Consider the following 24,777-nt stretch of genomic DNA (forward strand, 5'->3'; position numbering starts at 1 on the left):
GTGGACAGTTGGTGATGGCGTGCAGGCAGATGTCAGTCAAGATGAGCTCCTTTGTACTGAGAGCAAAAGGACCACCTTTGCTGCTGCTCGCCATTGTCATTCATTAAGTCTGGGGGTTGGGGGGTGGGGGTGGGGTCGTGCATTTACTGAAAGTGTGCCACAGAGGACTTGTCAGGGAATTAAAAATAGTGATTAAAATCAGAATACATTAAAAAAAACTATGAAAACATAAATATTTCATCTTTGGTTGATGCTAAAAGACGACTCTTGTTTCCATGCGTTGATTTATTTTTTGATAAATGTGAAAATGCATCGAGAAAACCAACACTTTGCATTGCCTTTGTCAGCCCATTCCTTATACAGTAATAATAATAATTAAAATAAAACAACTATACATCAAATATTAAAAGATGGGTTCAAATGTACAGTTACAAAATAGCTTTGCTGGATGAAAAAGAGACTGAATAAATAAGTCATGTTAGGCAATAACAACTAAAATCTGACAGCTTAAAGCCACAAAGATACATATTTAGTTTAAATAAATAGTTAACTGTTAAAAACAAAGCATGATTGTGGTTCCTTGAAGGAAACGATTATTCATATTTAATGGTCATAGTGGGAGTCTTTCTGTGATTTTTAATACATTGTAATTGAAATACTTTAAAAATATAGCCGTATTTACTGAACACTGTGTAGTAATTTAGTTCCAGGGCCGATACTCAGGGTTTAAAACTGTAAGGTCAGTGTAAGGACAGTTTGTGGAGCTCCTCTGGGAGCCTTGGAGCTCCTTAACGGGAAGGATGCACTCATCAGGAGGGTCCGAGCTCAGTCTCTCTGTGGAAAATACAGCAAGGTGAGTAACAAAAAATGGAGAATTTAGAACATTAAACATAAGCAGGGAGCAGAAAAATAAATAATAATCAAAGTGAGGAGGACTGGCTTTTAAAATAAGTTTAATAATAATAATAATAAAAAAATGGTACTTTATCATTAAATAAATGATTTATTTTTTTAAAAAGATGAAAAATAGGGGAAAAAAAAATACAAATATAAATCAAATAGATAGCTTAAAGAATTTAGGGCATTGAACAGAGGCAGGGAGTAGGAAAATAAATAACCCTTGTAGTGAGGAAGACAAGCTTTAAAATCTGTTTATTGATTAAAAAATTTTGATATTTTGTCATTGTAAAAAAAATCGTTGATTTTTAAAAGAAGAAACAAAAACAACAACAACAAAAAAACCAAAAAAACTAAATAAAACAAATATATCGAAAAATAAAAACAAATATAAATAAAATAAATTGCTTAAATAATTTAGGCTACTGTCAAACTTTTTGACTGTCTGAGTCTGGTTCGAAATCAGTCTGTGAGTGACTTTGCAATGTAAAACTCAACAATAGTAACATGTATTATTGTATTACAATTGTTCTGAATTATTAAACATTATTGTAGGTACAATTTTATTTAAATAATGTCTAATGAAGCCGTATTTTTTTATTTTTTTTTATTTTTTTATCAAAGGACCATTTAGTTAAAAAAAAAAAAAAAAATTTCAAGGGGTAAATAACTGATTCCATGAAATTGTTTTTTAAAGGAAAATTAAAAAAAATCTGGCATTTCACAATAATAATAATAATAATAATAATAATAATAATAATAATAATAATAATGAAACGAAATACTCAGATCTCCAACTCTTACTTTGGTGATTCTTAGCGTGGTATTTTAGCTCCTGCTCGTCCTGGAAAGTCGCCCCGCACAGGCCGCACTGAAACGCCTTTTCCCGGGCGTGAGTCCGACGGACGTGGCTGTCGTGAGCGGCGTGGGAGGCGAAGGCCTTCCCGCAGTGCTTACACTTGAAGGGCCGCTCTCCGGAGTGCTGGCGGATGTGTGTCCGCAGGATGCTGGAGGCGGTGAAGGCCTGAGAAGAAGCGGGTAAAAAAAAAACAAAAAAAAACGATTTTACCCTAAAATTAAAGCGAAAAATAAATACTACATTTATTGTTTTTACAGATAAAAACATTATACATATTTTTTTAAATGCACAAAGTGTGTTATAATCAACTTACTAATTAATTATTAATTTTTAAAATAAATCATCACAAATTTAAATGCAGTTAATTTCTATATTCATATCTTTTTCCAGGCATATTTAAAATATCCATAACATTTTCACCTTGTAATTACAGATTTTTTTTTTTATCATTGTATTTAAATTCAATAATTAAAACATTCTTTGAATTGATCTTTTACATGTTTTAAAAGCAGTTAAATGTATCTGCATCAGACCAAACTGCATTAATGGCCGAGTGTTTGACACTCATGGTTTAAATAATTCAAATTGAAGGGAAGAGAATTAGGTTAAACAAAACCTCTCTTCAGGGGTGGGGAGGTGGGATATAGAGGACAAAACACTTCTGCTCATTTCAGGGTAATAAACTGGGAGAGGGGACACATCTGCCCATAATTAGTGTGTGAAGCGTGGCCTCCAAATGTGCACCATGAAACGGATCCCCAACATGAGGAGACCAGTGGCGACACAGAAGATGGAAAACTAATTTTGTCATTTCATTTATTCATCTTTTTTTTGTTTTGTTTTGTTTTGTTTTTTGTTTAAGTTACTATTACTTTCTTTAATGTTAGATTATAAAATTGTCTTTTTTATTTAATGTTTTTTGGAGTTTCTTTGATTATTTGTTTAATTTATCTTTATTTTTGTTTTCTTTAAATATATTGGTTTAATTACTGTTTTAAAATTGGAATTCCTTCTCATTTTAAAAATATTTTACTGTATAGAACAGCATTTATAATTCATGGTGAAATAATTAAAAAAAAATAAATCACCTTGTTACAGTAGACACACTTGTACGGTCGCTCCCCGGAGTGCACACGCATGTGTTTGTTCAGACTTGAAGACTGTGAGAAACTCTTTCCACACACAGAGCACTACAGAATAGGACGTTCAATATATATTAGGAATACATGGAAATATATACAACAAATGCATGAATCGTGCATGCAGGAAAAGGGTCATAAAGCGTATATATACTGTATATATACCTTGTGTGGCCTGTGTTTCTCATGAACGTGCAGGATGTGGATCCGTAACCGATCCCTTTTCTCAAAGGACCTGTTGCACAGGTGACAGGGGAACTTTCTGTCGCCCTGGTCCACGCAGCGTGTGTACTTCAGGTGTTTGTCTCTATAGTATTTGTAGGCAAACACCTTACCACATCTGTCACACTTGAACCCTTCACCAGAATCTAAGACAAGTGCAGGAAAATGTGTTTAGTTTAGTGTGGGTGATGATAGAAAAGCAAAAGAAAAGTAGTTCTAGATGTACCTTCGGCTATAGAAACCACATTGCTGTCCTCTTTGGATACTTTCAGGGTGAGGGGGATCCCTAGGAACTGCATGTAACAGTCTCCGTACCACACCAGCAGCTCCTGGCCTGGTGTGATCTCTTTACAGACTTCATAAAAAATCTGATTCTGCATCTGCACGGCGACCAAGTTCTGCTCCTCAGGAAAACGAGCACATTTCACCAACGACATCCAGTTCCCAGATCCTCTGCCATCCACAAAGTGACTCAGGCGTCCATTTTCAAACACCTGAGATGGAAAAAGATGCTCATCCAACAGAAATCCGTGCACATCTGCAGGGCGAGTGTGAGGGTCAGATTCAGCTCATTACCTCCCACATCAGGGTGTTGTCGTCGTATGTTTTGATTTCGCTGGTGTTGACCAGTTTGCCTTGGAAAGGTCCAAAGCGAGTGCCTTTGGAAATGCTGTTTTTCTCTGTAAATACTCCACAGTGAGCTGTGTCTGCCCAAGCAGCCTGAAGGACCGTTAACCCTGTCAACCACACATAGCGTACAATTCAATAATCAGAAACATAACCAACAGTGTCCTGAAGAAATACAAGAATACAGATTACAATATGATATTATGGTTCCTGTATCACATTCACCAACAGCAAAAACTACTGATTTGCTGATACACAATGTGTTAATCCAATACATTGGATATTGTGGCATAATAATCCAATGCATGTTGCTTTACCTTCTGGAAGTTCAAGAGTTTCTTTGTCCAGTGGCAGGATGTGGGAATCAGAAACTGGAGGGAAACAAAAACATTCACAGTTAGGGATAATAAAATTTAAAAATAAAACTTACATCACTTTTCTACATTTGCAGAATATTTCATGTTCAACTTATTCTCCTTAATTTCACCTAGATATAATTGTTGATACGTCAGTTACAAAAATCCTTAACATAGGCAGTTATTTTATTCCCAGACACTAAGCCAGGTATGTGAATTATATGTGCATTATATATAATAATATTATAACCTCAAAATACAGAAGCAAAAATGTACTTTCGATCACTATAATGTACAAACATGATAATTAACTGTATATGAACAATATGATTACATTGTACAAACATGAGTTCATATTGTACGAATGAAACCATTAAATGTTGATTATTAAGGAAGAAGATTACAGAAGCGTAGATCTACTACAAGGAAAAATTACATTTTGATTACCTATATTGTAAGAACAATATTATTATATTGTTAGTAGTACAATATAATATTACGTTTGTACAAAATAACTATATTGTTTGTACAAACTGGTTATTATGTTGGTACAGTAAGAGTTTCTTTCGTCACTGCCACTAAAACTAAACAATATATTTATAAAAAAAAGTCAATATAACTTTTTGCGTGAGAGTTTTTAGTTTTGGGGTTGAAAATAATTATATATGTTATTAAGGTTATATTAACAGTTACAGAATGAAATAGTTAGGTTGACCTATTTTGGAGCAATTTTAGTGACAAAAGAAACTTTTTCCTTAACTTGATTTGAAGCCTTATAGTTATTTGTAAATATATATATATATATATTTGTTGGATTTTTTTTCCTTTTTAATTTAAAATACTTTTATTTTTATTTTTTAAGAGAGTAATGAAGTTTATTGTGAAGGAGTCAGCTCACCTGAGTGTTCCGGGAGGATGAGGCCGGAGATGGCGTGTCCCACGCTGCGCTGTCTGCCGCTGGAGTACCGGGAATACCCGTAGAGCACCGTGAACAGGTCGTCCTCACTGAAGGCGAACGTCTCTCTGTCCGGGGTCTGCGGGACTCTTTTCAGCCGACACGGCTCGTCTTTGTGCGGCGTATTGTTGTCAGAGGTCGGGACGGACCTGTCGCTGCTCGGGCTGCTGCTGAAGTCCGAGGACAGCGGACCGGCCGCGTGCTCCTGTGGTTGCCCTGGCAACACCTGGCTCAGGTACGGCACACCGGGACCGGTTAGCACGTGCTCGTGGAGCACCGGGGGGTGGTGGAAGAACTGAGGAGTCCCACCGAGCAACGGGAACGGGAGGTGGGCTTCAGACACCAGGCGACCGAGAGACTTCAGCGGGTGGAGCAGACCGTGGGTCCGGTGGAAGAGCTCCGTGTACGGGGTGGGTGCGGGCGGAGGGCCCGGGAAGAAGCCCCGGGCGGGACTGGCCTTCAGCAGGCCGGCCTGGTAGCTCCGGTCCTTCAGCATCACCGGGAGGCTGGACAGGGACATACTGGGATGGAGGTGGAGATGTGATCCTTTAGAGGAGAGAGGAAGAGCGTGCATGTGTTTGTGTGCGTGTTATTAAAGTTTAATGCGTTTCTTCTAAAATAGGAAACATCAGAAAACACAAAAGCCTATACTTTACTATATTTACTATTTATACTATATATACTATTTACTATATTTATTATTTACACTATATATACTATACACTATATTTACTATTTACAATAGCCTAAACTTAAAGTTTTACCACGTGAAACTTTATCTGAAATTAAACTACTTGTTCTTTTTTCTTTTATTATTATTATTATTATTATTATTATTATTATTATTATTATTATTATTATTATTATTATTATTTTTAAATGCACAAGTAAAACTCCTAAACTATTTATTTAACTTCCATGAAGTCAAAATTACACACAGACTGCAAATACAATATGTTCAAATGTATAGAAATCCCCATTTTTTCCCAAAAAATCTTGATAAAATGCACAATCTGGATCTGATTAGGATGAAACACAAAACTGAGGTAATTGTGGAACCAACTTGACATAGAATTGGTCAATTACGAACCAATATATAATTTTATTTATTTTTTCCCTAAAATGAGATGGTAATTTATTTTTTTAATTTATTTATTTATTTTTTAAATGATCCAGAACAGAAAATAAATAAAACTCCTATTTATTTAACTTCTATGAAGATACAGATATCACATTCAAGATAGCAAATTTAACATTGGTTAATAAGAACAATATATCTATTTGGGCATAGCTGTGGCTACAGTAGTAGCTTACCACCACTGTGTGTAGAGTGACATAATAATGCACATCAATGTAAAGTGCTTTGTGTATGAAAAGCATATAAAATCAAATGCATATATCTATACTTTATATTTATCATTATTATTATTATTATTATTATTGTTTTTAGTTTGTTTTTTGTTCTTTGCATCAATTACAAAGTTACATTCCTTGTACTGTTTTTAAACTGTACTTGCTGAATAAAAACTTTTCTGATTATTATTATTATTATTTTTATTATTATCCCCACAAGTCAACAATTACAAACAATTAATGATTTCAATAATAACAATAATAATAATAATAATAATAAAAAAAACATCTGTCAAAGTGTTATTGACACCAAAGAAAAGCATTTCACAGTTTAGCAATATTTCCAGCTGAGAGGACACGCACGCCACAAATCACATGTTGGTCAACAATATGTGTGTGTGTGTGTGTGTGTGTTTAGGAAGTGTCACCAATCAGCAATACAAAGACAAATCAGGGTCATGACACTACTTATAGAAGAGTTCAGAGGTCAGCTTTAATGAAGCCTTTAAATCCCACTTTAAACATCTGTAACATTCACTTTAAATGGAGAAAAAAACGAATCAGCAAAATCTTGTATTTATGATGATTTGTCAGCAAAGTGAAAGAAAAGACGCTTACCTCACTGTGCCCGTTTCTTCTCCATCGCACCAAATATGAGAAGAGTTAAAACACTGGATTGTGTTCCCATGTAAAAGCCTCTCCTGTGTGTGTCTGTGGTCATCTGAGGGCACACACACACACACACACACACACACTAGAGCACATATACAGGTCTGCTGGAGATGCTCTTTCCTCCTCCCACTAACCTCACCCTCATACATCTCAATCCCTCCCATCCATGAATAGCCCACGTTTGACCAGGGACGGCCCCCCACACTCTTAACTTTTCCACCACAGAGGGAAGAAACGCGTCCCCTCCTCCATCTACACAGGCCTCACATTGGTTTACAAGGTTTTTATTTATAACAATGAAAGGAGGGAAGGTGGAATGAAAGTGTGATATGTTATTATGTATTTTTCCATTGTATCATTTGTATTATTTTAAGGTGATGATTGAACATTCTGCCCATGGTCTACAGATGAAAAACAGCCTTCTGGCAAAAGCTGGTACATTTTCTGTATTGATAGTAGGGGTGTAAAAAAAAAAAAAAAAAAAAAATCAGATTTCACGATATATCGTGATTTTTTGGGTGCCGATTTTAAATAGATTTAAAAAATATATATATTTTTTCTTTTTCTGATATTTCATCAATATTTTTCACATTTTTGTGTCCGCGTTTTCTACTGCTGGAGACATAAAAACCTTGAAAATTGTACCACTTCCGCACCCCCACTCCAGTAGATGGCGTCGTAGACATAATAACAATAACAATAATAAACAGGATGTTTTGAAGCAAATAGTTTTAACTGAATTTGTCCTCTGAATGATCAATATCTAGAAACTTGATTTTTAATTTCTACGTTAAGTTTTGATATGAACTGGGTAGAATATCGCAATATATCGTGATATCGCATCGTGATACGTATCATATTTCAACATCCTTGCCAATACTCACCCCTAATTAATATTAATGTGCACTGTCCCTGTTAATAAACCAATAAATAAATACTGTAAATCCTCTTTAAATGTTTGTTGCATAAGATTATATCATCAAATGTTAGAGTCAGATGAAAATCCACAAGCAGAAGTCCTGATTTAACCATTAAAATGATGCGTTTCAACAGTGATGAAAAGTTTTAAATATCTACAGTATATTAAAAGGTTGCCTTATGCAGAAGTTTATATCATAATAATGAAAGAAAACTACTAAATAAAATGGATTAATCAGATATACAGTACATGTAGATTTTAAATGTAATTATTTGTAAGATGACAGTTTACACATTCCTTAAATTCATTGTAAGTCACTGGAGAGCACGTTCAACTGTTCAATTTGGAGTCTTTTAACTGATAAATGCAAAAATGTATAGCAAATACTGGCTGTTTTAATATAGTAAATTAATTTTGCCATTAAAAAAAATAAATAAAAATCTATATATACTATGATTTGCATGTAGCAATTAGATTGCACCATGTCTGATCTTAAAAAAAACTGTCAGAAGATCAAAGTAAACTTCCTAAAAAAAGTTGTCTGAGTAAATGAAACCATAACATGTTATTTATAAAGAAGACAAAATAAATGTTCTACAATTAGTACGCAGAAGTCATGGACAAAACGGTATCCAAGCATTGGAAAACATTAAAGCCATCAGCAGATGCCTCTGAAGAAGACTGGCAATGGTCGAAAACTTCAGGAGATCAAAATAAACTTCCTAAAAAAGTTTTATGAATAAATGAAACCACAACATATTATTAAAAAAGAAGACAAAATAAACATTCTAGGGTTATTACGCAGAAGTCATGGACAAAACGGTATCCAAGCATTAGAAAACATTGATCAGCAGACGCCTCTGAAGAAGACTAACCTCCTGACATGTTTCGACTGTCAGCTGCCAAAGTAAACTTCCTGGAAAAAAGTTTTCTGAACAAAATGAAACCTTAACATATTATTTATAAATAAGACAAGACTAGAATTATAAAGCAGAAGTCATGGACAAAACGGTATCCAAGCATTGGAAAACATCAAAGCGATCAGAAGTAGAAGAAGACTGGCAGTTGACAGTCAAAAAACATGTCAGGAGTAGAGCTGCATGATATTGGAAATTAGTGCGATATGGGTGTCTAGTATTGCGATAACGATATTATTGCGATTTTTTATTTTTTTTTTCACCTAAAAATGTAATCTGCATAAATCATATGAAAAAATTAAGCAAAGATAGCAATTTAGATCAAAACTCAATTACCACCAAATATAGTAAGATACATATATTTACACTTGTTGACCTTTAAATTCTTAAAACCTGGACTTGTCTTTTACTATATTCTACAGACAAAAAATACATTTTATTTGCATTACAACACATTAATATGTGCACATATATTATTCATGCAAATTGGCAATTATTTCTGAAGCTTTAAAAAAGCTTGAACAAATCTCAAACGTCAACATTCAGTTTTTGTGCCTGGAAAAATAAAATCTGTAAACTTAAAGTGCAATTTGTAAGCAAGAGCTTTACAACTAATCATTGAAAACATTCCCTTGCGATTTTGGAACCGAAATTTGAATATCTGTGAACTTAACATGACCAGACATTCACTAAATTAAACAAAAAATATATATAAATAAACGTAAAGTGTCCAGGCCTTCACTGAAATATTCTAATATTTGAGTAAACCTCAATAGTAAAAGTAAACTACTTCAGATTTTCATAATGAGCGACAGATGCAAAACTTGCATTAATGTTCGTTTGCCTGACTCTTCTGGAGTCGTCTGTGGAGTTTTAGATTGTAAATATACAGCATAAAGTTCCTTGTGGTTGTGTTGAAGGTGGCTGTGGAGGTTTGTCGCGTCTCCTCTCGATGTCGCCCCTGATTTTCGGCACGACCTGCAAAGTACTTGCGTCTGTGATACGTCTTGTGTTGTAAAACTGAAGTAGTCCCAAATTTTAGCAACAAGTTTGTCTCTACTTTCCTCTTCATTCGCCTCCCGCCATGCTTGTTTTCATACTGCCTCTACTGAAAGCGGCATCTTGCTTGGGACACATTTAAGGTGGCGCCGGATTAATTAAAGTGCATGTGTAAAAATACCCAATTAATACATTTAATAATTAGGAATGATCACACATTTTTGCGATAGGAATATTGCACGTGCCAATATCGCAAGGACTATATTTTTGATGACATATCGTTCAGCCTTAGTCAGATCAAAGTAAACTTCCTGAAAAAAATGTTTTCTGAATAAACGTTCTAGAACGTTTATTTTGGACACATTATTGGACACAAAATGGTGTCCAAGCATTGGAAAACAAAGTGATCAGCAGACGCCTCTGAAGAAGACTGGCAGCGGTCGAAAACATCTCAGGAGATCAAAGTGAACTCCGTGGAAAAAAATTTTTTTCTGAATAAATGAAACCACAACATATTATCCAAAAAGAAGACAAAATAAACGTTCTAGAATTATTACGCAGAAGTCAAAGCGATCAGCAGACACCTGTAAAGAAGACTGGCAGTTGACAGTCAAAACATCAAAGCAAACTTCCTGAAAAAAAGTTTTCTGAATAAATGAAACCATAACATTTTATAAATAAGACAGAATTAACAATCTGGAATTATTAACAGGCTTAAAAAAAAAAAAAAAAATCACAGATATTAGGAGCAAACCATTGTCACGCTCTAAATATCCTTAGTCAGATATTCACAGTTCATATAATCATTCACACTTTAAATGTTGGCAATACATTTATATCCCCATTAATGATGATATATTAGGTCCATATGTACGGGGAATCCCAGATTTTTTTCTCAAAAAATCCCAATGAAATGCATAATCCGGATTAGATCCGGATGAAACTCGAGGTAATTTAGAAAACAATTACAAATCAAGATATTAATGTATTTATTTTTTTCTAATAATAGGGATTTTTTAATTTTTTTTTAAACTGATCCAAAATCCCTAAATTGATCCGGATTCGTTACAAATTTAATGGGAATCTTCCATGGCGTAAGGTCTATCTTAGGTTAAAATCTGTTAAGTACTTTTGATGTATTTCTGTTAAACAAAAAAGAAAAAAAAAAAATGCCAGTGAGGTAATAAATATAACCTACTTTCTCTTTAATTAGGAGGAAATGAGACACGCTGGTAAATATTGCAATAACAGAAATCTTTATTTACAAGGCAAATAGCATCAGCGAAGCCGTATTAGTTCACAACTTGCATAACTGTGGTTTTAACCTTTCTTGTATATCTAACTTTGCATAAAACGCTCACGCACACACACACGCGCACACACACCACACACACACACACACACACACTAGGGGAACAATGCGGGTATACAGTGTGACTCCTGTGAACAACGCGGAGAGGAAAAAAAAAAAAAAAAAAAAACATCCCAGATGGGGAAACAACACAACTTTAAGCTTTTCTTTTTGAAAAGCTGTGGAATATAATAATAATACATATTGCTTCAATATCCCTACAGAAACAAAACGCTGAGGCGACGGAGGGCGGAGTAAAGAACACAGAACAGAGAGCGAGGATGGAGGGACACCTGCAGACGGTGACCCAGCAGCTGAGAAGAGATGATGCACCCATTCAGTATTTGTACACAAGTCATTATACAAATTTATACAGACAGCAGTGTAATGTACAAGAAAACCGGACAAAATCTAAGGCATTATGCTAGGGTTTTTAGCATTTCAAGGTTGCATCTTAGCTCTATGAAATTGTCAGACGATACAAAAAGGGCATTTAAAGTTCTTCAAAACTACACGTTGAAGAGAGAAGAAAAAAAAAACATAACATATTTCTGTTTAGTTACGATTCAAAGCCTGAATATCTCTTTAAAAGGGGCAAAATCCATGATTTGCACCTTGTCCTCATTATAAATGCTAAAAATGCACTGCTACCACATGGCTTTTAAGTCATTTTAAAATCCTGACAATCTTTGGAAATTTTGCAAAGGGCTGTGAATGCGTTCCTTAAAATGGCTCAAAAGGCTATTTTTTTTTTTTTTTTTTTCAAAAAATCCTGCACAGGGTAAACAGCATTCCTAAAAAATAAATTAAAAAAAGAGGAAAAAAGTGTGATCTCCTGCGGGACAAATCACAGAAGGTCCTAAAGTTGATGACGTGACGTGCTACAGCTTCAAGAGGAAAAAAAAAGGGCAACTTCAGACAAGAAACATCATCAGTCACATCCTTAGGCCTCTAAAGATGTTACATTCATCATAATGAGTCTCCTGCTTCCTATTGGATGACTAAAGCATTTACATCAGACCCTGTTAAGTGACATCACGACAGGTTGTTTCTTTCCCGAGGGTCTTACAGTATGCAAATATAAATGTGGGCGGGCCTAGAGGTAAAGAAAGCAAGCAAGTAAAGCCCGATTGAAAAGGTGAGGATTATTTGGCGTCCTGGGTTAAAATAGGCAGTAGAAAAAGTCTTTCTTTTCTTTGGGGGGGGGGGGGGGGGGAGGAGGAAAAAATCTACTTTTCTTTGAGGTTAGAGAAAAGACGTCCAAGCAGATCCCGACAGCACGTCATTACTGAACACTTTATAGCTCAACTAACTGCCTGAGGTCATAAAATATGGCTAAGTGTCTGTCAGAGCAGGTCTGGTGAACCGTGCAGTCTTAACTCTGACCGAGGAGAAGAAGAAGAAGAATGACTGAGAGGAAAATGTATCGTGGGTTTTTTTTTTTTTTTTTTCTGGGGAAAATCGCAAACTTGCCTCCCTGTCCAGGTCTGAACCGACGCTGCATAATTTAACAGGAGCGCTAGCTGCTGCTGCGTGTGTGGATGTGGACTTTTTCTTTCTTTCTTGGTATAAACTGCAATAAAAACAAACAAATAAAAACAAAAACTAGTTTTTTTTTTTAATACTGCATCCAAACACGGAGCAAAAAAAAAAAAGGTGTCCTTTTTGTTTTCAGGAAACTGTACAAAAATTACAAAATAAACCCCTCAAAAAACAGATTCTCAAGTACTTGTTATTGCTTGTTTACATCACACCAGAACAGTTTGCACCTAGCAGCTTGTACGAAGCGGGTTTTTTCACTCCAGACAACACAGAAAGCACACTTTAGACTTGGTTTTTTTTCTTCTTTTTTTTTTTGAGTTACTGTATGGCTGTGCTCAATGTTTTTTTATGTCGTCGTGTTCTACACTAAAGGCAGAGAAGCAAGCGATAATCTGTACACTGTATACACAGCACGCCCTCCCACTCTACAACCCGTCGTACCAGAACAAGGAAGCTTTCCTGCTTCCTGGAAAAAACAAACAACTGAAGAGGACCAAAGAAGAAACGCTGCTCTGCTCCACAAGAAACAAAATAAATAGAAGAGGAGAAAAAAAAAAAAAAAAACACGCGTCGGTATATACAATCTGTTGCAAATCATTTTCAACCACAATTGATTCGGACATCATCTGAAACGACAGGGACCGAAGCAGAATCCATGAAGAATGTTCTCAGAGAAAACCATCGCCGCTTTAAAATGATTAAAAAGTGCCGTTAGCACTTTTTTTTTCTTTTAGCAAATATCTCTCTCTCTTCTTGCTACGAGGATAAAGAATCATCTACAATTTTGTCAAACATATCTATACAGAAAAATAAAACTTAATTTAATACACTATATAAACCTCTGGACTAAATTAGTCTAATAAAATTCACTGTTCCTGCTCCAATCGCTCCTTTGCAGTGTTTTTCTACATCAACGTTCCCACCATCTTTTCATTCTACACAACAGGAAATTAAAACGACAACAATAAAGTAAAGAACAGCAAAAAAAAAAAACAAAACAAAAAGGCAAAAGCGGCTGAGTGTCTGAGCCTCGTCCATGATCCAGCGCGTTGTCGTTTGGCGTCTTTGATGCTGTTTTTTTTCTTTTTTTTTTTTTTGGAGCTACTGCGCGTGGAAACGTCTCGTGCGTCACTGTTGAGATGAGATTGTTAATGGCCGCTGTCCGCTGAGGGGAATAGAATACATTCATCAGAACTAAAAGGATCCCACCCTGGTGTCGGTGCGCCCCACCCGGAGGAGGCCCACAGTAAGTCACACTACGGTGAATGCAGCTGGACAGGCGGATGGACGGGCTCAGGTCCTCCAGCCTCTCCTCGTTGGCACTGCTGTGTCCATTCAGAGGCCGTGCTGTGGGGGGGGGGGGGACCCCTCAGGCTGAGGGGGGTGGGAGGTGACTGTTGACTTTTTAAAGGGCCGACGCGCTCCTTCGCCAGCGGATCGCTGCGTTTCAGGCTGAGAGGCTCCGTGAAGGTCAACAGTATTTCTGTGGAGTGACACAAAGAATCAGAAATACTTTTTATTTTGTTCCAGAGCCAGAAGAAACATCACAAATGAAAAGAATATACACTAGATAAAGAAAAATGTACATAATTAAGTAAAAGACTGATTCATTTTTAGTCTTTTTGACTAAAATGCTACTTAGTTTCAGTCAAAATTGAGTCATCAGGATTATATCAATTCAACTTTATTTATACAGCGCAAATTACAACAAAGACATTTCAAAGCGCTTATATCAATTACCGACTAGTTTTATTTAACTAAATGACTTTAATATTTAAGTCGTCTAAATCTGTTACAGATGTAATGACTAAAATACAAAAGTGTGCATTATTTTTTTGACCATTACCATTGAATTCCCTAATATTGGATGATATTAAAGTTTGTAAATACACAGACAGATTTCATGCAATCAATGCATAAGAAGACGTGACCATGACTTCGTCCCATGTGATGAAGTTATAGTTTGTTGTTGAGCTTCATTTCGATCATGTAAAAAACAACTTAGAAACAGATAAAAAAAACAGCATCTTTCATTGTCAAATTCTTAGTTTATATTTAGTTAGATTAATATTTATTCTGACAACGAAAAGAAGCAGGAAGAAGTATAAACTTATCTAATCCTACCCCTGTAATTAAGTTCCGGTTTTGATGAAAATATCAATATATTTTCACATAGTTTTTGTTGACATACATTTTTTTTTTAATTAGTCATTGGCTGTGTTTGAAATAATACACTCTGTAGTATTATGCACTACAAACCCAATGAGTATATACTATCTACTATATATGATTAGGATGATGAGCGTTACCACTGAAGTATACGTCTAAGTTTCCCAAGATTAATTTTGAACCCACAATGACAAAAAACTGAAGCACACAGAGCCTAAATATCTGTTAATTCACCACCTGTGAAAGTTCTGAAAACATTTTAAGTCAGAAAGTGACCAAGTAGAATATCAACATGTGCTCATGTTTGATTTTAAGCCGGTCCCAGGACAATTTTACATTCCGCTTGCAATGCATCATGGGGCGGTTGACACTTAAAAAAATGTCCCGATATAGTCTACATCCGGCTATTTCTTGTATATACAGTACGTCAGACTGCTCACACTATACTTTCATACACGACGTGTCGGGGTCTTGTTTCCGGAAATGCAATGTACAAATTAGAAGAAGAAGAAGAACACAGACGTCGCCATTAAAACAGGAAGTGGAGAGACACTCGCAAATCTCAGCAAAAAGAGCTTCAAAAAAGAAAAGACGGCGATGTGATGGACCAGGAGCTGGATGGACAGACGTGGTCAGTAAAGTCCGTCAAATTTCACAGCGGTCCTACGGTGTTCGCGCATGCACAGTGTGAGAGTTTAAGATGAGCGGTCCATGGCACTGCTTCATCTGTGAGATACCCTCACGAGGAGCGACTGGATTTCAAACTTGTTTGATTTCCTTACGACCTACGATTGCTGATCGGGAGCTGGTCGTGAGGTGTTCATCTCTTCTCGTGACCCCATGTATACTACACGATGCACGATCTAGCAGAGACTCGCACGATCCCAAAAAATAGACGAATAGAAAAAAATCATCTCAAAGAGGGTCAAGAACCTCACAGTGTATGCCTGTCTTAAAGTACTGCTGACACAAACACACACAGAGCTTAGAACAACACGTCCACAGCACCACTGACTAGTTAACTTGAACTTGCCCGGAGTGAATTGACCACTTTTCGCGAGACAATTAGAAACCATCTCGGTCCACACACCATCAGGTCTAAAACACACCAGTGAATCACAAATGCCTGTGCTAATGGGCTAACAGTGAATAATTGAAATAATCTGAGTGCCGATATTTTTCTATAATCCTGGCGGGAGTGTAAAGCCAGTGACAGATATACTGGTGTGTTACAGCGGGCTGGAGTGCTGGCGATCAAACTGCACTGCCTTGGTTAAATATTCATGCCTCTTTATTGGCCTAAAAGCATCACGGTCCACAACAGCAACGTTTCAGGCTAACAATACCAGCGAGACGAAGGAAGACGGATGGACTCTGATGACACTAAACACACCAGGAGCTCCTGGAGTGCACAACGCTTTACTCCTTAGGTGGGTGTAAAAGTGTCCCACTTGTATCGCAGCTTTGACACGTACGCGGCTTCGGGAGAAGAAATATGAAGCGAAGTGGTTCCAGACGGAGCAGCTCGTCAGGTGGCCTGACGCTAATTACATCAGCGTCCTTTAAGTTCTAGTCAAAGCTGCAACGCAACTCTACTCAGACAAGTTACGTAAACTTTGGAGTAAATTATTCACTAGTGCGGCCGATCGGTAAGTGTGCCTAAACACTTAGAGTCTTATCATAACAAAGACGCAGAAAAGCTCTTTAGACGTCCGCTGTGCACTGATTAAAACGCAAAGATGAGACATTTTCTTCTTGCCAACTACGGTCAGGGTTCAACGAGAACACAAAACTTTTCATGTCTGTGTGACGTATCGTCAATGCTCAAACAAAGATCTCTATAATTCCATCAAGTTCATTTTGTCTTCTTTTCTAAAATAATGTGATAAGGTTTAATTTATTCAGACAAACTGTTTTAAAAAAATTAACTAAATTAACACGACTGCCAACTGTCAGTCTTCCTTAGAGACACGTTTTTTTTATACAAGGAAAGCATCAAAGCATCTACTGATTGCTTTGATGCATCAAAGCAATCAGTAGATGCTTTGACGCTTTCCTTATCGAAAAACTTGTAGGGATACAGCATAGCAATCAGTAGATGCCTTGATGCTTTCCTTATGAAAGAACTCGTAGGGATATACTGTATCAAAGCAATCAGTAGATGCCTCTGAGGAAGACTGACAGTTGGCAGTCAAAACATATAAGAAGATCAAAGTAAATTTCCTGAAAAAACTTTGTCTGAAAAAATGAAACCTTAACATATTATAACAAATGTCTCTGTTCAGATCTCGCTGCTTTTTTGTTTTTTTTACCTGCTCCTGCCCCATGGAGGGCAGGCCGGGCGACGGCCCCGATGCCATGGGCGTGACGCTCATCTGGCCCATGCTGCTGGTTGCCATGGAGACGTTGTTGAGGTTCATGCCGCTGCCGTTGTACATGTTGCTGTTACTCTGCTGGGTGAACTGTGGGGACGCCTGCTGCTGCGAAAACATACTGAAAAAACAAGAGACAGGAACACTATGAGAGGACACACAAACTCAGAATATTATGGTATGGATTCTGGACAGGAAGAATTTGGCACGCATTGTCTATTTGAATCTTTCCACTGTTTGATTGACTGCTGCCAACAATATTTTGTTGTATCGTCTTATCAGTGCAAGATGGCAGCCACTCCATTATCATTTTAATATATAAAACAATGTTACCTATATTCAAAAACACAGGTTTAGACACCAAGTTTCTGATTGTGTGTAACTTAGAAGGGTCATTGTGTTGCACATTTAACCTGGGGGCGGCCATTTTAAAAAGGGTGTCATAAAATGAGGTTGATGGACGGGAAAAATGTATCCCTGATATTTCAGGCTTATTTGACCCTTAAACAAGCCGAAAAAAACTAACAAAATAATTTTCAGCAAGCACTTTTTAATTTTAGGCATATTTCTGACATACTGCACCAGACTATAATAACAATAAAGCCTCTATATCTATATTGTGCATTTTGTACAGTCTGTAGACTGGGACAAGACATCAAACAGCCAACGAGTCCTGATGGAAAGTATGATGAACAAATGTTGTTCTTCCTCATCAATGGAATCGCTTATTGTTAATGTCATTTATTTTTATTTGGCAGTTTAAAATACAATTAAAAAAAAACAAAGATAAATTAACATGTACAATTTGTCAAATTATATTAAAAAAACTATTTATTTCTTCTTTTTGAGCCAAAATGGTTGAATTCCAACCCGTGTAAAGAAAAAAATAATTATTTAAATCAAAAGGTACATTTAAAAAAGGTTTTTCTTGTCACTTACCTGTTGCCTCCCATATTCCCCTGTGGCCACCCGTTCATGTCGGGGGACCCCTGGAATGGAGCGTTCTGTTGGCCCTGCTGCATCATGGGGGACTGCGTGTGCGCCAAGCGGGGCGAGAGGAGGGGGCTCTGTGGTGTGCCGGGGCCTCCGAAGCTCCCGTCTGCCTGTTGGCTCATACCTGAGGAGGACACGTCACTATCAGCCTAAATGTGCATCAATGCAACCTGTACGATTGTGGCTCTCAAAAACAAAGTCAGATCCAGATTTAAAATTGTAAATGGACTTGATTTATAAAGCGCTTTATCCCTATAATGAAGTAGTCTCAAAGCACTTTACAATATATCAGCTCATTCACACACCAATGGGACTGAGCTGCCTTACAAGGCGCTGGTCGACCACTGGGAGCAACTTAGGGTTCAGTGTCTTGCCCAAGGACACTTCGAGTCATAGACCGGTACGGACTGGGATCAAACCCCCAACCTCTTGATCAGAAGATGACCTCTCTACCGCCTGACTTTGTTGAGCTTGTGGCGCCCTCTGCTGTCACTTTGGTAGATAACAGAACACCACTGGGCTTAAAATGGTGTCCTTGTGTGCTGAGACATCTGATCACACCCCAATAATAACTGATTACGTTACGGCAGTGTTTCTCAAATGGGGGTGCGTGTACTCCTAGGGGTACGTCATGGCGCTACTCTGATAATCCTAATGATGATGATGATGGAAATGATCTCAATTAAAACATGAACTGAAAATAGAAAGGTCAGTCTTGGTCCCAAACCAGGTGGTAGATGACTGGAAATGATCAAAACAATAGAAATAAATCTATTCATGAGACACTATATACAATTTAATTCTACTTATTTACAAAAAATATTTTTAAATGTGTTATCACTCCTTCATTACATCATTGTGCTCCATAGTTGTTTTTTCACAGAATTCTCCGCGAAATGTTGAAGTCGGACAAAGGGGTACTTGGACTTAGAATTAAGAGAAAGGGGGTACTCGAGCTAAAAACTTTGTTTTAATAGAATTTCCATGAAAATTACAAATACAGTCAGTGACAAGGCATTTTTTTTTAAATAAGGGTAAAGTAAGGCATAAAAATAGAAAACATTTTTTCAATTATTTTTTAGATAAGGCTATCATAACTTAACTAGTTAAATATGAAGAATAAACTTATACTGGGGCATAAATGCATGAACATTTTGAAAAATGTGCTTTTAATGTATAGCCATTTTATCTTGTAGTCTATCTATTGTTTATTGTATTGTGTTTTTAGTCATTTCTATGCCTCTGTATTTTTACTTATTGTTTACGCACTGCATCTTTATCCCTGTTAAGCGTCTTTGAGCACTGTAAAAGCGCTATACAAATAAAATGTATTATTATTATAAAAACACCTGAATTATGGGACAAGACAAAAAAAGTGGGGAGAAAAAAAATGGAAATCTGTTTCTGAGAAAAGGCAAAAGATCATAAGGCATAAAAATGTTTTATGGGGTTATTTATTGTAATTTTAATTGTAATTGGAAAAATGCCAGTCACTGTAATCATAATTGAGTTGTAATTGAACATGGATAATTGAAAAATGTAATTGACCCTGCTAAAAAGCATGTGATGTGGTGTATGGACGGTAACTTCAGCACAGACAATGACACACACACACACACACACATAGGTGGAGTGTGTGGTGGGCTGTGGTGAGGGAGGCCAGTACCTGAGTTGGGAAACTGAAAGGCACTGTGCTGCATTTGGGGGCTGAGTACGGCCCCGTACTGTCCGCCCATCATGTTTGTGTTTCCCATCATCATCTGTGAGGAGGAGGAGGTAGAGGAAGAGGAGGAGGAGCCATGCAGGTGCAGCTGGGGGTTGGAGGGGAGAGAGGGCAGGCTGGGGGACAGAGGGGAGGAGAAGGGGCTGGTGGGAGGGGGCGACGAGGCCAGGCCTGTACTGGTACCGTAGCTGGGCGGGTAGGGGAACTGCTGGGGGTTGGCCTGGGGGTTCCGTGGGGTACTCATGTTGGGGGGCAGGCTGAGACCCTGCGCCCTCATGGCCATGCTCCTCTGCTGCTGAACCTGCTGGGCCTGTTGCACCTGCTGCTGCTGCTGCTGACGCTGCCTCAGGTGATTACTCAGCAGTTCTCGCTGCCGCTGAGCCAACATCTGAGCGTTGATGGTTCCCTAAAGGTGAAGAGGACAGACGGTGGGGGTTAGGGATGCTATCCAAACATCCAATAAGCATCAGTGACAGAGTCATCTACCTGGTTTGGAGCGTTGGTTCTAAGAGGTAGGTTCAAATTTGACACCCCACTCATTGGATTCATCATTGGTTGACGGTTCTGTGGAAAATAAAAAAGAACCATTCAATAAAAGAGACGAGCACAACATCTTTAAAACCCAGCATTATTTTCTAGGGGTGTGCATTGCCATGAATCTGACGTCACGATGCGATACATCCCGCTACTAAACATTGCGATATATCACAATATCAATAATTACAAAAAAAGTAACCACATACATCTATAAAAGTGCCCAGTATGAAAATAAAGTGTTATCAACTTCCAAACTCAAATGCATTGAGGAGTGTAGGAGGAGTCTAACAAGGTCTGATGGTGCGTTCACTGACACCTAATGAACGGGGGTTGACGTGCTATGCATACTTTAGCGCAATTAAACATGATTAAAAAAATTGCGCTGTAAAATATTGCGACATATCACAAAATACATTTTTTCTTACACTTTTGTTATTTTGTTCAGATTCTGTGTTTGTAACAAGCTGCGTTTACCCTTGAAAATGTGCAAAATCTAAATAGAGCAATAAAAACTGGTAATGGAAACACCCAAATTAAAAAAACAGAAACACTGATATCGCTAAAAAGTTTTTTACGCTTTCATGAGGAGGTTTTTCAGATTTTTCGATATTGAAGTGTTTGGCAAATGCTCAATGGAAACACTTTATTACACATTTCATAACGTGACGTACCTGGTCACATGACCACTTCTATCCGACAAAACGTGGTGCGGTACGTGTGGAAAGGAGGAGGAGACGTGACATTTATCAGCGTTATACTTGAGAAAAATATTACTGCCATATTAGACAGCATATTAATTCTAATCAGTATTTATTTTAACAATTACTGGACATTTCAGGCAAACCCCACATGGGGTCACGACCAAAACAATGCTTCATTGGAAACATGTTCAAAGTGTGTTTATACTTTGTCAAAATTTTTGAAATATCGCTTTTAATTTGCGAAAAACTGTAATGGAGACACAGCAGGACTTTATGAATTATGTAGTGCGAGCAGTTGAAACATTTTCCTATATTATGAGCTCATTCACAAATTGAATAAATGAATCCTAACTAATGTTTCAATGACCTGGGATGTGTTTCAGAATCATCAAATTATTAAAAATCAAAGTCACTTTACTGCTATCTTCACCTGCTAAAAAAAATGGATGCCATTATATACTAGTTTGTAAATGTTCATGTTGAATTTAAATAAATGTTTGTCTATGAGGAGAGTTATAAAATACAAACATGAGGTCTGACTCTGTGGTTAAACTAAAGTCTACCAACTATGATGATTGCACAACAGCAGCCATAGCTGTTATAAAACACTCATGTTGCATCACATTATTCTATCCGTCAGCGAGCACATGCTCACCTGCTGAGACTGGAGCCGGTGCTGGAGCTGCAGCCTCAGTGTGTTGGGCTGGTTGGGCCGGAGCCCGGGCCGGGCCTGCATTCTTATCATTGGATAACCTGGCCGGGTGCCCATCTGGCCGGGCATTGGTTGGAAACCCGGCTCCTGCATGGGGGCGCCGGGGTAGCCTCTTTGGGCCATGTGCGACGGTGGGGGACCGAACTGCTGGCTGTACATCGGTGGCTTCTGGTCCAGTATCATAGACGGGTCATGTGGGAACTGTTCTGGCTCCAGAGTTTGGTTCTAAAACAGACGATCACAAAACAAAACATCACATAAAAGCAAAGCAGAATAATGTTAATCCCAGGAGGATCTCACATGTTCTACCAGGGCAGGGATCCCCAGGGCTCGATCCAGCTCCTCCAGACCATCAAAGTCTTTGAGCGCCGTGTAAAGCTGGGACATCAGAACACCCTCGTCCACTCCAGGGGCCTCACCTGAACTCAGGCCTGGATTACACAGTAGCTCCTCCTGTGGAGCAGGCCTGGAACAAACAGGTGACACGATACAGTAGTGATCATCATTCTCTAGCGTGAGAATAATTCACAATGTTGGTTTTCTAGAACACATAAATACCTTATTCCTACTGCCAAAAACAGAGCTGTCAATCTCATTTTAGTTCAGGGGCCAAATATAAAGTAGTTTGTACTTAAGTGGGCCCCAGACTTTAAGTGGGAAAAGGAGCAATTTCAACAATAATTTCCCCAAGTGTGCACTTTGAAGTATAAATGATACATAAAATACAAAAGGCGCCGACAATATCCAAGCAACAAGTGACAAATTTAAGTCCCTGCAGAATTTTCTCTTTTAAATTTCATTGATTTTGTGACAAATGTTTATTTAATTTGCAGAAATTTTGTGACACAATTTCAGGAAAATTGAGTTCTATGCAGTCATTTTAAACCTCAATTTATTCAGTCATGTGAGAAAAGCATGGGAAATTTGCAATCCTCCAAATAATGTGGAGTTTCATTGAATTTATGAATTTAGATATCTGAGACTATTTTTCTACAATTGAATTATTTGGTAATAAAGGCCCCACTGGCCTTGAGTTTGACATGTGGTCTAAAACTTTAAACTTCTTTGTGTAAAAGAAGTTTAATCTACTGCCAGAAAATATCCAAAACATGTTCTATGAAAGAGAGAGAGAGGAGGGGAGGGGGTTATCATTTAAGGGGAAAGTTAAATTTAAAAATTTTGTTGGATGACTTACCTGCCCTGATTTACAAAAGCCGTCCGATCGATTGGCATCATGCTGTCAGGCCACGGGGCCGTTTGGTTTGGCGGCGCCTGCTGCTGTGGGAAATGGTGGCTAACCATATTAGCCATGTCCATATCCATATCCTGCTGGGCTGAACAGAGAGGAAACCAAACAGGCAACAAATAAAAACCTTGTAAATGTACCTTTTTAGGCCCCGAGTTCCAAAGGCACTGCAAACTCCCTATTGATTCTGTACAGATTCTTCTTATTATATTATTATCCTTTTTATGACACTTCAATTGTTTTTTAGGCTCTTCCCAGGGGTGCAATGTAATGAAATTTGGCAGGAGGCTATAGTTAGGTGAAAAATTTTACATGTAGTTTTTTGATGCAAGGTTTGTAACTCTCCACTGGTTTGAACTAGCTGGATGGCATTCGGTAAGTAATAATAAGCATTGGACTGAGACTAGCAAAAATATAATTTGGACCTACAATATAAATTCAACAGGAAGTCTGCAATTTTGAATTTAATGGGCCAAATTTGGCACTTTTTCACAATTTTTGGCCAAACCACACCGTCTTTCAAAGCAAACGTCTCCTAAAGTGTTCATAATTTACTTTTATTTTATTTTTTTTGCTGTTTATGTTTTTTGTCTTAAAACATCTGCAAATTTGGGTTTTGTGCTTTGTGTTAAAAGTTTAAAATAAAAAATAAAAAAACTTGCTAAAAATATCAAGAAAATTGGCAGAAATCCTGGTTTTTAGTTCTTACATTATTGCCTTTCTGTGGGTAACCACAAGGTGGCGATATTTAAAAAAGGAACATATTGGTGTAACAAACAGGGAGAAATGGATCACTTCCCCTGAGATGTTAGACACAGAGTAGTAAGGATTAGTGCACAAAGTAACAATAAGTGCCATCTCAGCTATCTTTATACTGCATTTTATTTGAACTAGATTTACATTTGAGAAAGTGAAAGTATATAATGCAGTTGTTTGAGATTGTGTGTGGTGTTTTAATTTGAAAAAGAATAATTATTTAAGCTCTTTGGGCTTTCTGCCACTGTATATCTTTTTCTGTGACATTATGTATTGTTTTTTTTTTAATTGTGCACAATCGATAATAAAAAAAATATTGAAAACTGTTTTTTTATTATCATTACTGGACATTTCATGGGGTCACGACCCCAAAGTTGACAAGGGTTTGTCAACCTTGGGGTCTTTTAGACATTAGCTATATTTTAGCGATAACATGTTGACATGTGCATAATGTGTGAGCAGGAGTTTGTGGGTTTCTGTATTTTCCCTCTTACCACTGGCCATCATAGGAGACTGGAGCATGGCCCGTGGCCCTGGTTGGCTGTTGGGCCTCATTGGACCACTTCCAGGTCCCATTCGCTGCCCAGGACCAGTTGCTCCCAGGGGGGGTGCAGAGGCTGAGCCCACCCAGCCCTCCTGCTGCTGCTGCTGCTGCTGTATGCCCGGCCGTGGACCAATGGGAGCCATCAGTCCTACAGGGTCAAACACAAACACACAGCTGTAGACTCAGTGATGTAACGAGGAAACATTGGTGGAGAAC

The 24,777-nt window shown here is 37.6% G+C and overlaps 2 protein-coding genes across 5 annotated transcripts in view; both read right to left on the bottom strand.

Annotated features, from left to right (window-relative positions):
• Window positions 1-621: 621 nt before the first annotated feature.
• prdm14 (PR domain containing 14) lies at window positions 622-7,041 on the bottom strand. Its single transcript, XM_028433941.1, has 9 exons — window positions 7,027-7,041; window positions 4,999-5,601; window positions 4,062-4,115; window positions 3,694-3,854; window positions 3,344-3,611; window positions 3,061-3,263; window positions 2,845-2,946; window positions 1,702-1,921; window positions 622-834 (listed from the first exon to the last, which is right to left on the bottom strand). Exons 2-9 carry the CDS (start codon window positions 5,573-5,575, stop codon window positions 701-703), a joined length of 1,719 nt encoding a protein of 572 aa, XP_028289742.1. The 5' UTR covers window positions 5,576-5,601; window positions 7,027-7,041; the 3' UTR covers window positions 622-700.
• A 5,430-nt stretch (window positions 7,042-12,471) lies between these two features.
• Window positions 12,472-24,777, bottom strand: part of ncoa2 (nuclear receptor coactivator 2) — a 79,911-nt gene continuing 67,605 nt past the window's right edge. For 3 of the 4 annotated variants that reach the window (XM_028433938.1, XM_028433937.1, XM_028433939.1), the window contains 9 exons: window positions 24,512-24,709; window positions 23,211-23,349; window positions 22,316-22,481; window positions 21,959-22,240; window positions 20,552-20,629; window positions 20,009-20,471; window positions 18,289-18,466; window positions 17,290-17,470; window positions 12,472-14,291 (listed from right to left, as the gene is read on the bottom strand). In XM_028433938.1, coding sequence (XP_028289739.1) covers window positions 14,280-14,291; window positions 17,290-17,470; window positions 18,289-18,466; window positions 20,009-20,471; window positions 20,552-20,629; window positions 21,959-22,240; window positions 22,316-22,481; window positions 23,211-23,349; window positions 24,512-24,709 — 1,697 coding nt within the window. In that variant the 3' untranslated portion in view covers window positions 12,472-14,279. The remainder of the gene's footprint in view (window positions 14,292-17,289; window positions 17,471-18,288; window positions 18,467-20,008; window positions 20,472-20,551; window positions 20,630-21,958; window positions 22,241-22,315; window positions 22,482-23,210; window positions 23,350-24,511; window positions 24,710-24,777) is intronic. The other variant, XM_028433940.1, reaches the window with a different exon arrangement.

Source organism: Gouania willdenowi, chromosome 20, assembly GCF_900634775.1.
Source record: "Gouania willdenowi chromosome 20, fGouWil2.1, whole genome shotgun sequence".
Lineage (NCBI taxonomy): Eukaryota > Metazoa > Chordata > Actinopteri > Blenniiformes > Gobiesocidae > Gouania > Gouania willdenowi.

Excerpts from the sequence above, each read along its gene's own strand:
- prdm14 (XM_028433941.1), bottom strand. The coding sequence starts at position 5,575 with ATGTCCCTGTCCAGCCTCCCGGTGATGCTGAAGGACCGGAGCTACCAG. Across the intron at positions 2,947-3,060 it reads AGAAACACAGGCCACACAAG|TGCTCTGTGTGTGGAAAGAG; the intron begins GTATATATACAG and ends CCTATTCTGTAG. Across the intron at positions 1,922-2,844 it reads AGTGTGTCTACTGTAACAAG|GCCTTCACCGCCTCCAGCAT; the intron begins GTGATTTATTTT and ends GCTTCTTCTCAG.